Here is a 14,241-nt window from a genome sequence, read left to right as displayed (position 1 = left end):
ACACCTTCCATTTTCTCAGAAAACTGCACTTATCAACCTTTGGCTTAAGAAACCCTCCCTTGATCCTGATACCGGCCCATTTCTAACCTCCCATTTCTCTCCAAAGTCATTGAAAAAGTTATTGTCACCCAAATCCATAACCATCTACACTCACACAGTCTTTATGAAACATTTCAGTCAGGTTTCCGTTCTGCCCATTGTACAGAAACAGCCCTGGTCAGGGTGACAAACGATCTACTTGTGGCTGCTGACCAGGGCTCTCCATCCCTCCCTCATCCTCCAGCCGCCTTCAAACTGTTGACCTCTCTTCTTTATCGTCTGCAACACTTTACTGGCATTTCACAAACTGCACTGCAGTGGTTTGAGTCTTTCCTGACTGACAGTTTGGTATGTGGCCCTGGGGGGAGCCAGGTCTAGGCCTTGGCCCCACCCTCTTCAGAACCTATATGCTCCCCCAGGGACACATCATCAGCAGGCATTGAGTTGCCTTCCACTGCTATGGACAGGTTGGACCCCACATCCCTCACATCTCTCACATCCTCACTTCAACTGCCTGCCTGGAGGAGACAAAGGCATGGATGACTGACAACTTCCTTCAGTTAAACAGCTCCAAACACCAACTCTGATCCTCCCCCTGACTGTTTACTCATTTGCTGGCCATGACATTCCCCTCACATCCTCTGTTACAAACCGGGGGGTTTGATTTGACTCCCTTCTATCTTTAACACCCACATCCAACATATTTGTAAGACTGCCTACTTTCACCTCCAGAACATCTCTGAACTTTGTCCCTCCCTCTCCCTTTCCAATGTGCAGAGAAGCTGGTTCATGCCTTTGTCTCCTCCCGGCTCGACTACTGCAATGCATCCCTCATCGGGATCCCTGGCAGGAATCTGCAAAGATTGCAGTACATCCAGAACTGCGCTGCCAGGGTCCTGATGAGGGAGCGCAAATCTGAACACCACACCCATCCTCCATAATCTTCATTGGCTTCCTTTCAGGTTCGGGATTGAGTACAAAATCTGTCTCCTGACCAATCAGTGTGTCTACATGCACCAGTGTACCTCAAAGAACTCATCAATAGTCACAAACCAACATCTCCGCTCCTCTGAGAGTCACCAACTCTCCATGGCCCCAAGACAAATCTCCGCACTTTGGGAGATGGGGCCTTTCAGACGGTTGCGCCTTGACTGTGGAATGCCCTACCCAACCACCTGAGGGCGCCACAGTCTATTGAGGCTTTTAAAAACAAACAAACAAACTAAAAACCCTCTTGCATTTTCTTAATATGTTTCTGGTTGTTTTTTACTGTTTTTATATGTTTTTTTGTTTTTACCTGTAGCACCTGTAGCACTTTGAGATATGTTTTCATGTGTAAAGTTCAATACAAATAAAATGTATTATTATTATTATTATTATTATTATTATTATTATTATTATTATTATTATTATTATATAAAATAAATAAACAAACAAAACACACACACAAATAATAATAATAAACTAAATCCTATGATATATATCTATATCTATCAAGCACTCTATCACAGCTTTCTGTGTTTTCTAGATTCCCTCTCCTGTTGTTCCAGGTAATACCTCTTATCTTTTGATTTAGCCTTATCCTTTTTTCTCTATTTTTTGTGCAATGAAACATTATGTGTTCAACGTTTTCTGTGACTTTACATTCCACACATTTATCTGTTATCCTTTTACCAAACAAAAACCTTGTTTTATTCAACCCTGTAAGGTCGAACCTCATTTTAGGTAAAACTGTCTCCTCTCTTCTATTTTTCCTATTTAAACCATGTGCAATTATAGATTTCTGTAAATTGAAGTACTTCCACTTTTATTCCTGTCCCATCTGACCTACCATTTCTTTATCATTTCTTTTTTGATCAATGCCGTATAAACTGGCAACTGATCAGGTCATTTTTTTCCCAATTTTTATATTTATTGATGTTATACACATTACTATACCTATCATATCCTCTTCATATTTGGGTCCATCTGTATAAATATCTATATAATTGTAATATTTACTTTGTGTACACTGACTTACCAATATTCCTTTTTTCACTCTCTCCCCATTCTTTTTTTAGTTGAATTCAAATCTACTTCAATGTCCAGAAACATCCAAATGGAAATATTACTAATAAGAGCAGGAGAGTTAATAAGTAGATGATCTTATATTTGTTATTTGAAAGTCATGTAAAAAAAAAATCAAAACTTGTACAGCTCAAGAATCATATGGGACTGTTTACCATTTAATGAGTCAAACGTACTGTATTTATGCAATGATTTTCTCTCATCTCAGTTACTGTCTAACCTCCAGGTCACAGGCAACTACCACATCAATCAGGCCTTTAAGACTGATTTACAACTGAGCAGGGACGGCGCTACACCGGGGCTAGGGGGCGCTATAGCCCGGTCAGGAATTTGTGTAGCCCCAGTTAAAGGTGCAGTCTGCAACTCTCATAAAAGTGACTTTTGCAAAAAGAACCAATAAGAGCCAGGATTGTGTTTGATGGACTATGTGACAGTTGTTGCTCACAGGCCCCGCCCCTTTTTTAATGTATGGTCTGGAGGAGTAGAAGATGGAATTGGTGATTTTTCTGCTTAAAAGGTAATTATTGCTGTTATGTTTGATTTGTAATTGTTACACTAGAACTCTGTAGCGCATGTGTTGTTCATGTGCGCGCAGCAGCCTCCGTTTAGGCTGCTATAAGTGTTGTTGCTGCTGCTGCTAGAATGGTAGCAATGACATTTTGCATTTTAGATTTATTGTCTGATTATTGGCAGGCAAAAGAGTGTCAGGTGTTGAACAGCGAATTTTTGCTCTTTTTTTTTTTTTGGTTGCCATTGCCTTGTGGTCACTTGTATTATGCTTAACTTTTGTTCTTTGACCAAATTCAGTTAAAGCTACATTTAAATCTAACATTCTGTGTTGCACAACTTCTTTTATTGAAGAAAAAATTAGAAACTATTTTTTTTTTTAATTCTCAGTACCCCCACCTATCACCGCCTTAGCACTGGGAGAGAACACATCCTGGCACAATTCCTGCAACTGAGCATTAAAAATACAAGATAAAACATCTGTCAGAACGCACCATTGTGAAGTATTGCAGAGGTTAAACTTCCTTAACTTTGAAAATGTTGTAAAATTTTGTAATTTAAAATTCATGTATGAATGTTTGTACAACCAAGGCCCTGATGTTCTCAGACTTTGATTGTGGGCTCCATCACACGAGGAGCTGCTAATGGAAATGTGAAAGTGTTCCTTAGAAAAAAGCCCTTTGCACAGTCAGCCTTTAATGTCCAGGCCACTAAACTCTGGGACTCCTTGTCTCCTGAGCTGAAACAGGACTTAAATCTGGGGGCTTTCAAAAATGAACTAAAGCCAGTTTTAAAAACAGACCAAGTTTGCATTATTTTTAGATTGGACTCAAATGCACTTCTTATGTGCAATGTCAGAATCATTGTTACTGTAAATGTATTTTCTGTATTCTGTATGTTCTGTGTGTATTTGAAAAGCCCTTCTAGGGACAGACATTGCAAATTAGCCTTGGCTATAAATCTTGTAGTGTGTTGGAGTATGTTCTCAATCAGCCTTGTCTGTGTGATGTTATATGTTTCTTTTAGCACTTTATTTTGATAGGCACGGAACGTGGTTCTAGATCCTGCTGAGTGTGTTTTTACTTCCTTTGTTTTGTGAGTATTTCCGGTTCCGTTTGAGCGGGAAGATGTTTTAGTTTACTTCCGTTATGTTCTGATGAGGATGCCAGAACTAAGTTGAGAATAAAGACTACTCAAACGAGAAACGTGTGGTTCACTGAAAGAATGAGCAACGAGGCTGAACACGCAACAGGTTATGGGCCCAGGCACAGCACAGGAGGCCGATGGCACAGACTGGTTTTCGACGGAGACGAAAACCACTACGAAATATGGGAGGTAAAATTCCTTGCTTACTTGAGAACGCTGGGATTAAAAGATACCATCCTATCGGCTGATAACCCAGACCGAGAGAAAAACGAGGAGTGCTATGCAGAGCTAATACAGTTCCTCGACGATAAAAGCCTGTCGTTGGTGATGAGAGATGCTGCAGATAACGGCCGGAAAGCGCTCCATATACTACGCGGCCATTACGCCAGCCACGGTAAACCGAGAATCATCGCTCTTTACACAGAGCTCACCTCCCTGTTAAAAGACCCTGGGGAAACAGTGACAGATTATATTTTACGTGCTGAAAAAGCAGCAACGTCTCTGAGAAATGCAAATGAGGTGATAAGTGACGGACTGATCATAGCAATGATCCTAAAGGGGCTTCCGGAGTCATACAAGCCTTTTGCTATTCACACAACTCAGAGCAGTGAAGAATTAACATTTATCCAGTTTAAAAGCAGACTGAGAAGCTACGAAGAGACAGAAAAGTTTGAAAACAAACTGAAGTCAGACAATGTGATGAAAGTAGACATGACAGCTGTAACCTGCTACAATTGTGGAAATCGTGGGCATATGGCGAGAGACTGCCGTCAAAAGAGTACACCAAAATGGTGTAACTACCACAGAAGCACAACCCACAGTGATGAGACATGCAGAAGAAGAGCCAAACGGAAGGACGACGCCAAGCAGACTTCAGAGAAGCAGGACAACTACGAGGAGGATCAGACGATGGTATTCAAAGCCAGCCAGGATCTTCTACCTGATAACATCAAACTTAATGGCATCATGGTGGACTGTGGAGCCACATCACATATCATTACAGATGAGGAGCAGTTCACACAATTTGACAAGACCTTCGACCCAAATAAGCACTTTATGGAGTTGGCGGATGGAAGCAAGATGAACAATGTTGCACTGAAGCGGGGTGATGCACTGATTAAGCTGCTGAACTCTGAGGGGAAGTATGTTAGAGTCACTCTTAAAAATGCTTTGCTAATCCCATCCTATCCACAGAGCATTTTTTCAGTGCAAGCAGCTACAGCCCATGGAGCCAGTGTGACCTTCATGGAAGGACAAAATGAACTCCTGTGTAAGGATGGAACTGTGTTCCCAATCGAGGTACATGAGAGACTGTATTATCTGAAAAATAACAATGAAAAATGCATTGAGAGGCATTTTACTGATGTGATCTGTGATGATAAAGTTAAACTAGCCTGTGATGTCAAAACATGGCATCAAATATTAGGACACTGTAATGTAAATGATGTTCTGAACTTACAAAATGTCGTTGAGGGCATGAAAGTCACTGACAACAGTAAAATAGAGTGTGACATATGCACAGAAGGAAAATTCATTAACAGCAGAAACAAAGAATCAGATGTTAAAGCTGGAGCACCACTACAGTTAGTCCATACGGACTTATCAGGCCCCATTGATCCTGCAGGCTTAGAGGGACACAGATATGCAATTTGTTTTACTGATGATTTCTCTGGATTAGCGACTGTCTATTTTCTGAAAAACAAGAGTGATACAACTAAAGCAACACAGAAATTTCTAGCTGACTGTGCACCTTATGGCAATGTTAAGTGCATTAGATCGGACAACGGTACTGAATACACAAGTGATTCATTTCAAACACTGCTCAGAGAAAAGGGTATCAGACACGAGACCTCATCACCATACTCCCCACATCAAAATGGAACAGCAGAAAGACAGTGGAGGACGCTATTTGAGATGGGAAGGTGCATGTTGTTAGAAAAGGGTTTGCCAAAAGAACTATGGCCTTATGCAGTACAGTGCGCTGCCCACATTCGCAACAGGTGCTACAATAACCGAACTAAAAGTACCCCATATTACATGATGACTGGAAGAAAACCTAATCTGTCTAAAATGTGGATTTTTGGATCAAACTGTTACACTTACAATGACAATCACAAGAAATTAGACTCAAAAGGGGAAAAAGGAATGTTTGTAGGATACAGCAAAAACAGCCCAGCCTACTTAGTGTATCACCCACAGACAAGAAAAGTGTCCAGACACAGACTAGTGAAGTTCATTAAAGAAAATGGCGTTAATCAACAAACACAGACAAATGAGTGGGAAGTAGAAACCCAGGAAAAACAGACAGACAAAAGACACGTTGAGACTCTGTTAATCCAAGGCATCACTGAAAACATCAATGCAGGTGAAGATGAGGAAAACACTCTAGATGAAACACAAAATGAGAATTTTTCTGATAACATGATAAGAAATAAAAATGAAGATGAGGAAAACAAAACAAAACAAAATGACCGGTATCCGAAAAGAGAGAAAAGACCACCAAAATACTTTGAGGATTACGTACCAGATTCCAAAATCAAAGATGTAACACAAATAACTGTTGATTTTTGTTACAGGGCTGTGTGCGGTATCCCTCAAACATTCAGTGAGGCTCAAAAATCAACACAATCAGAAAGATGGAAACAAGCAATGACAGAAGAGATAAACTCACTTAAAGAAAATGATACATTTGAACTGAGCATTTTACCAAAAGGTAGAAACACAGTGGGAGGAAAGTGGGTTTATACCATCAAAGAAAATGAAGAGAAAGAAAAGATCTTCAAAGCTAGATATGTAGCAAAGGGCTACAGCCAAACAGAAGGTATAGATTACCACGAAACCTTTGCACCAACAGCAAACATCACATCTGTGAGAGTGTTAATGCAGTTAGCAGTTCAAAACAACCTTAAAGTACATCAGATGGATGTCAAAACAGCTTTCTTGCACGCTCCAATTGATGAAGAAATTTACATAGAACAGCCAGAGGGCTATGAAGAACACACAGGAACAGGAGAGAAGTATGTGTACAAATTAAAGAAATCCCTGTATGGGTTAAAACAATCAGGAAGAAACTGGTACAAACTTTTAAATGACCATCTCGAACAAAACGATTTTGAAAGGAATCCTGCTGATCATTGTGTTTACAGAAAACAAACAGAAAATGCCAGTGTTATTGTTCTCATTTGGGTGGATGATTTGATCATTGCTGCAAGCAGCATTGATTTTTTGAACAATTTCAAAGAAACGATGAGATCCAAATTTAACATGAAAGATTTGGGCAAAATAAATTATTTTTTAGGTATACATTTTAAGCAAGAAGAAGATGAAATTAAAATGAGCCAAAAGAAATACGTCCTGAAAGTGTTGGAAAAATACAGAATGTCAGATTCCAAACCGAGATCCACCCCATGTGAGCAAAGTGCTAATTTAAATGAAAATAATGGGGATGACAAAACAAACACTGTAAATCCTACACACTATCGTGAGATAGTAGGTAGTCTGATTTATGCAATGACCTGCACCAGACCAGACATCAGTTGGGTAGTGAGTAAACTATCCCAAACATTAGCTAAACCTGCGACAGAAGACCTGGTGAATGCTAAACATGTTTTAAGATACCTCAAAGGTACATGTGACTATGAGCTAACATTCAAGAAAAACAACGAAGACTTGAACCTCATTGCATACAGTGACTCGGACTGGGCATCCTCAGTTGAGGACAGACGCAGCACCACAGGCTATTGTTTTAGCTTAACATCACAAGGTCCAGCTATTTCTTGGAAATCCAGGAAACAGCCAACTGTAGCTCTTTCCACATGTGAGGCTGAGTACATTGCTTTGACAGCCACTACTCAAGAAAGCATGTATCTAACCCAACTGTTAAATGGCATTGACAACAAAAAGTACAGCTGTACAAAAATCCATGGTGATAATCAAGGGGCAATCGCATTGTGTAAAAATCCTGTGAACAGACAGAGATCTAAACATATTGATGTAAAGTACCATTTCATACGTGATGCGTTGAAAGAAGGGAAAATCAATGTGATGTACTGTCCATCTGAAAACATGGTTGCCGACATCCTTACCAAACCTGCACCCAAAGCTAAGTTTGTTAAATTCAAAAAATGGTTCTTTGGACACTAAATACTGTGAAGCAAGGATGATGAGAACAAGGGGGAGTGTTGGAGTATGTTCTCAATCAGCCTTGTCTGTGTGATGTTATATGTTTCTTTTAGCACTTTATTTTGATAGGCACGGAACGTGGTTCTAGATCCTGCTGAGTGTGTTTTTACTTCCTTTGTTTTGTGAGTATTTCCGGTTCCGTTTGAGCGGGAAGATGTTTTAGTTTACTTCCGTTATGTTCTGATGAGGATGCCAGAACTAAGTTGAGAATAAAGACTACTCAAACGAGAAACGTGTGGTTCACTGAAAGAATGAGCAACGAGGCTGAACACGCAACACCCTCTAACAATTATTTGTTTATTTAATAAATAAATAAACAAATAATTGATTAATTAATAAGAAAAAAATATTCAAAAACAAACATGACTTTTTCCATTACTGAAGAAATTGGAAATTGTGTTGGACAATATCGGATATCAGCAAAAAGCTAATATTGAACTTTCTATATAGTAGCACATTTTATAACAAATACAATGTTATTTAACAGAACAATCCACTCCTGTCCTCATATGTGTCCTTTAGCCATAACATAACATTATTGTAAGAATGGCCTCATGGGTAACCTTAAAAAGTCGTCCAAGGTTTCAAAAATGCAGTCAAGTGTATTTATTTACAGTGAAAAAAAGTGCATCAGTATTTCTGTTTTCACAACATTTCATATGAAAAGTGTGTGTTCACATTGTTATGTCTAAGGTGGGCCCATAATAGAAATATAAGGTTTCATTAGCCAGGACAGAAATGAAGCTGTTAATAGGGGTTGGTCAGTGACAATTCATATCAGCAAATAGTACGGTATAGTGGCTTCTTTGATGGAAATATTTGTATTGATTGATCATTTATTTTTTCCTTCAAAAGTCAGTTTTAGTCAAGTTATTGACATTTTCTTAGAAGTATTAATTTTAGATCAAAGCTCCACAAATGGCATTACACAGTGAAGGATCTGATAAAAGCACTTTGGTGTTTGGTTTGCTCACAGGTTCCAGTCAGTTTTGATTTCTGGTTATTGTTCACTGGTATTAAATGTTGTAAGAATTGTGTTACAATAAATATCATTTTAGACAATGTTGATATTTTTGTTTTCTTTCCACATTAACAAACACATTTGGATAATGTTCTTAAAAAACTGAATATTTTCATTTTTCTTTATTTTTGAATATTAATTCTCATTTGTTCCTCTACAAAATGCATCTTGTAACTGTAGAGGATGATGACATCATTTGTCACACATACATAGCAGAGAACAGAGAGTGACAGTGAGGAGGTCATAAACTGATTAATATTTTCACCCTCATGGACCACATGGTCAGAATGCTCTGCCAGATGTGCTCCAGTGTTTAAGTCGTGTCGTTACTACACTTCTTGAATCACTTTCTAGCATAGATGGCCACAGACAGAGCGATGCCACCAATGGCTACTGCAGTGGCACCAAGCAGCCACTTCCAGCTCAAACCCCCTTGCTCCCTCTTGCAGGTGACTAGATCAATCTTCTCAGTGGGGGGCAGCAGCTTCAGGTCTGGAGCATCAGTAGCTTCCAGGAGCGTAATTACCAACTCAACCTTTGACGAAACCTGGAAGAGCGCCTTCTCTCCCATTCCCATGAATTGCACCGCATCATCTACTGCCCAGAACACTTTCCCGTCTCCCAAAGTGAACGACAACTCCGGGTGCTTGTTGATCAGCATGTCACCCAGACGTGTTATTAGATGAATCTTTACAATCTGTCCAAGTTGTGGCCAACTGTCTCTTCCTCCTCCAGCCTGCAGCACCTTTTTCATTAGCGAACCATTTCTAAAGATATCTAACCACTCATCAGCAGGTGGTTGGGGGTCAGTTTCTCTCCTCATGGACTGACCCATGACAATCTTATTCTCACTCTTCACGACTGATGCACTGTCACTGCTTTGGTAAACAACCTGAAACACAAGAAAACATATTATAAGTAGATTACCATTATTAGCTGGCAGCTTCTGAGCAGGGGTAGTCAGTTATAATTGTAATCATGTAATTGATAATTAATTACAAAGATGGTGTAGTTATAATTGTAATTGTAATTTTAAAAATCTGTTGCTGTCATAATCTCATTAAATTCTAGTTGAGTTCAGATAATTTACTTTGTAATTGTAATTGCAATGTTTACTTAATGCAAAACTGGTGAACATGTTCTACACATATGTAGTTAACATATTATTAAAATGTTTATATCAAGCTTTCCCACATTTTACCATTTTAAAAGTGTATTTTACAGCTGACTTAAGACCCGTTATCATATGAGATGCTAACAGAAAGCTAACACAAGAGAAAGGTTAACTTTTATTAGGTTATCTATTTCAGGTTGAGTATTTCTGAATACTAATACTAATAATCTTCTGACAGGAATCCCCCAAAAGAGCATCAAACAGCTACAGCTGGTTCAGAACGCTGCAGCTCAGGTCTTAACCAGAACAAAGAGGTCAGAACACATTACTCCAGTTTTAAAGTCTTTACACTGGCTCCCAGTCAGCCTCAGAATAGAATGTGTGAATGGGTTTGGTCCAGAATACATCAGTGACATGTTAGTCAGGTATGAACCCAGCAGGTCTCTCAGATCTATGGACACAGGTCAGATAGTGGAGCCCAGAGTTCACAGTAAACATGGTGATGCTGCTTTTAGTTGTTATGCTGCAAAGAAGTGGAACAAACTGCCAGCAGAGCTGAAGTCAGCATCTAATGTGAACATTTTTATCAAAGTTAAAGGCACTTTTTTTCTCTACTGCATATGATTGAGAGAGAGATTTTTTGTCATGTTGTTGATGTAATGATGATTTTAATTGATTTTACTGATGATTTTAATTGATTTTACTGATGATTTTAAATGTTCTTATTGATTTAAATGTTCTTATTGATTTTAAACAATTGAATGTTTTATCATGTAAAGCACATTGAGTTGCCTTGAGTATGAAATGCGCTATATAAATAAATTTGCCTTGCCTTGCCTAATTGTAAAGTAAATGATAACGTACTGTAAGTGTAATTGGATTTCTGAGGCTAAAAAAATAATTGTGATTTAATTGTAATTGTAAAAAATGCTGGTCACTGTAATCATAATGTACTTGTTGTTAGATTGTCCTCTGTGCCAAAAGATGGTAGCACCATGAGATTTACCGTTTAAGAGTAGCTTAGTATTAGTGTCTCATCTGCGGGAAGGATGTTAATTCTGGGACGTTTTAGTCTTTCTTTGAATCAGGGGCTGTTCCAGATGTTTCCTATTCTCTCCTATCTGAAGCTTTGGGCTTTTACACTATGTCTGTGTTTTTTCTCCTGAGGAAGTATCTGCTCTATGAGCTCTGGGTTTTTAGTTCTGCCTTTTGTTCTTTTTTTTTTAGTTCTACTTTTTGCTGTTCCTTTGATGTTCTCTGATGTGGAGTTCTTCCCCAGCATATCAACGGTTGTTCTAAACTCCTCAGTGGCCACAGTTACATGATGTTTTTTTAAATTCAGAATGAGTTATTCTGCATTAAATCATTCTGCTTCATGTTTACATGGTAATAGTAATTCCAGAACTGAGGTTTACATGGAAAAGCGGTTTATTTGGCTTTAGTTAATTCCACTTTAGGTCTGGGGGTTGGGAAGGCTGTGATTGGACAGGGGGCGAACATGACGTAGAAACACAACCAACATTTTATTGTCGGCTGTAACCAGTGTTGTGCTAGTTACTGAAAAAAAAGTAACTAGTTACCGTTACCAGTTACTTCATTCACAAAGTAACTCAGTTACTATTTTGATCACTTACACCAAAAAGTAATGCGTTACTAGAAAAAGTAACCTTTGAGTTACTTAGAATTAAAGAATATCTCATTTATTTTGAGTCATTTGTGTCCGTACAGCTTCATATTAGTGCGTCCCACCTTTTTTAAATGATGACGGGCAGGCAGATGACTCTACCCACACACCTTCTGTACCAACCAGGACAAGCTAACATTGCTACCACCTACACCACTCACCAATACATGATCGATCCTTAGAACCACCTCCAAGCTACGTTCACGTTTGCTCTAAAACACCTCAAAGAGAGCACTAAGGGCCATAAAGCCTACTACGACCAAAAAGCCTCACAGGAGGAAATACAGGTTGGAGACAGAGTCTAATATTACAGTTTTGCTCAAAAACGATCATCATGCAACCAAACTAGTGAAGAAATTTCTTCCCAAATGGACCGGACCCCTAAATAAAGATTCCCAGCACAAAGACCAAACAAAAGCTCAAGTGGGTCCACCAAAACCAAATTAAGCTATACAGAACAACAAAACTATCAGACTAGCCGTCAATCGCGAGCTGAATAAACCCTACGAGCCGAGATATGGCATTCCTAATTAGCCAACTAGTTGTCGCATTCAATAACATCTACCACCTCAAGGACATTGTAAACTAGAAACTAGGACTGGAATCTACTACAAAAGCTCTATCCAACCTCTAATATACATGTGGTTTACACCAGACATGACCCTAGTCATTGTAATTATTCTCTGTCACATATATCTACCTTCTGCACCGCCACTTTATGCCTTAGGCACACCAGGAAAGTACAAGACCAAATCAATCGATCACATATTCAAACACAACCGACCCAGATCCGAGGGTGCACTATGCTATAATAGGGGAAACCCCAATTACATCACAGAGAAAACAACAATATATATTGAATATTGCCATTCTGGTTTTATACATCAAAGCATCATCTCAAGGCAAGGGCAAAATATTGAGATGTATATCGTATATCATAATACAGCTTGAAAATATTCAGACCTTTAAAAAAGGCCATATTGCCCCGCCCATTTGACACAAAAAATATGTCGACTTAAATGTTTTGTATTGATGCGTCGTCCCAAACATATATGTTGTCCCACACCAGTCCAGAATTGATATAATGCATCAGAAATCTAGACCCTAATCAGCCAAATGCTTTGAACAAAGAAGATCTTATAACCAATAATGGAGTTTGCACCAGCAGTGGGAGGAGCTTGAGTCGTTCCAAAGATCTTTACAATATCAGCTCATTTACACAAGATTATGACTTAATATGTAAACACATTTAGATTAAAACAAGCAGTATTTACTCACTGGATTGTGGAAAATCACAAAATGAGTCATTAAAGTTGACATTATTATTAGAAACTCACCTTGGTCTCAAACGTTGCTCACTGATGACAACCTTTGGTCAACGTTAATCGATATATTTAAAGCTACTTTAGTCGTTTCTGACGGTGCACGAGGAAATTCTGTTGAATGATGTAGATTCTGCAGCTTTTATCTTAGCCTGAGTTGCCATGACAACCTGTCAACTTGAGCTTCCATTTTAGCCTGAGTTGCCATGCCAACCTGTCAACATTGATCTGATCGAAGTTGCCTTTTGTGATTAAATGTATGTCATATTATCATAGGAAGATCAAATATATTAAATTAAATAATACAAACACACATTTTACTCCTCATAGTGGATATACTGTATGTATAGACTGTTACATCAGGCATAATTACTACCAATGAGGGAGCGTCTTATACAACAATAGAAAACTAATGAACATTTTACTCACCAGGGGGCGCTGTTGGCCAAAAACTTACATATAAGTCGCTTCATTGTATAAGTCACAGAGGTGTAAAAAGTACTGATATATCCTCAAGTACAGGTACAAGTAAATCATACATAAAATACTCAAGTACAAGTAAAAAGTAGCTCAATTAAATAGTATTCAAAGTTAAAGTTACTAGTTACTTTCACCCCCACAGTTATTGTTGGTTCTCTTACATACAGTAAACATATCATTTAGAAACCATAAAAAGGAAAAAATGAAATCTTCCACAATTGGAATCTAATTTATTTTCCACAAAGGCATCTGTATGAAATAAAAGGTTTGTCAAAATTAACACAAATTAATTCAATTCACAATAAAAAAATTAAAAAAATGTATCAGGCTCTAAGTATAAATACATTTATAAACTCTAAAACTGAGAAAATAACTGGCATTCAATGCTGTTTTGGTGCTAATCTGATTAGTTGGCTATGATCTAATGCATTATGTTTAATCTGATTGGTGGGCTATGATCTAATGCATTACGTTTAATCTGATTAGTTGGCTATGATCTAATGCATTACGTTTAATATGATTGGTCAGCTATGATGTGATGCAATACGTTTAATCTGATTGGTGGGCGATGATCTAATGCATTACGTTTAATCTGATTGGTGGGCTATGATCTAATGCATTACGTTTAATCTGATTGGTGGGCTATGATCTAATGCATTACGTTTAATCTGATTGGTGG

The 14,241-nt window shown here is 38.4% G+C and overlaps 1 protein-coding gene and 1 long non-coding RNA gene across 2 annotated transcripts; one reads left to right on the top strand and one right to left on the bottom strand.

The window, feature by feature from the left end:
* The first annotated feature begins 3,760 nt into the window (after positions 1-3,760).
* Positions 3,761-6,443, top strand: LOC114478151 (uncharacterized). The gene is made up of 2 exons (XM_028471004.1): positions 3,761-5,058; positions 6,336-6,443. The coding sequence occupies exons 1-2, from the start codon at positions 3,838-3,840 to the stop codon at positions 6,366-6,368; spliced, it is 1,254 nt and encodes a 417-aa protein (XP_028326805.1). The 5' UTR covers positions 3,761-3,837; the 3' UTR covers positions 6,369-6,443.
* Positions 6,444-9,069: 2,626 nt separating this feature from the next.
* Positions 9,070-13,216, bottom strand: LOC114478511 (uncharacterized). Its single transcript, XR_003675864.1, has 2 exons — positions 13,098-13,216; positions 9,070-9,854 (listed from the first exon to the last, which is right to left on the bottom strand). It is a non-coding gene; the product is annotated as an uncharacterized LOC114478511 (long non-coding RNA).
* Between the last annotated feature and the right edge of the window lie 1,025 nt (positions 13,217-14,241).

Source organism: Gouania willdenowi, chromosome 16 (assembly GCF_900634775.1).
Source record: "Gouania willdenowi chromosome 16, fGouWil2.1, whole genome shotgun sequence".
Classification (NCBI taxonomy): Eukaryota; Metazoa; Chordata; class Actinopteri; order Blenniiformes; family Gobiesocidae; genus Gouania; species Gouania willdenowi.
Note: the sequence above shows the minus strand (reverse complement) of the source record. Positions and strands in the feature narration are given on the sequence as shown.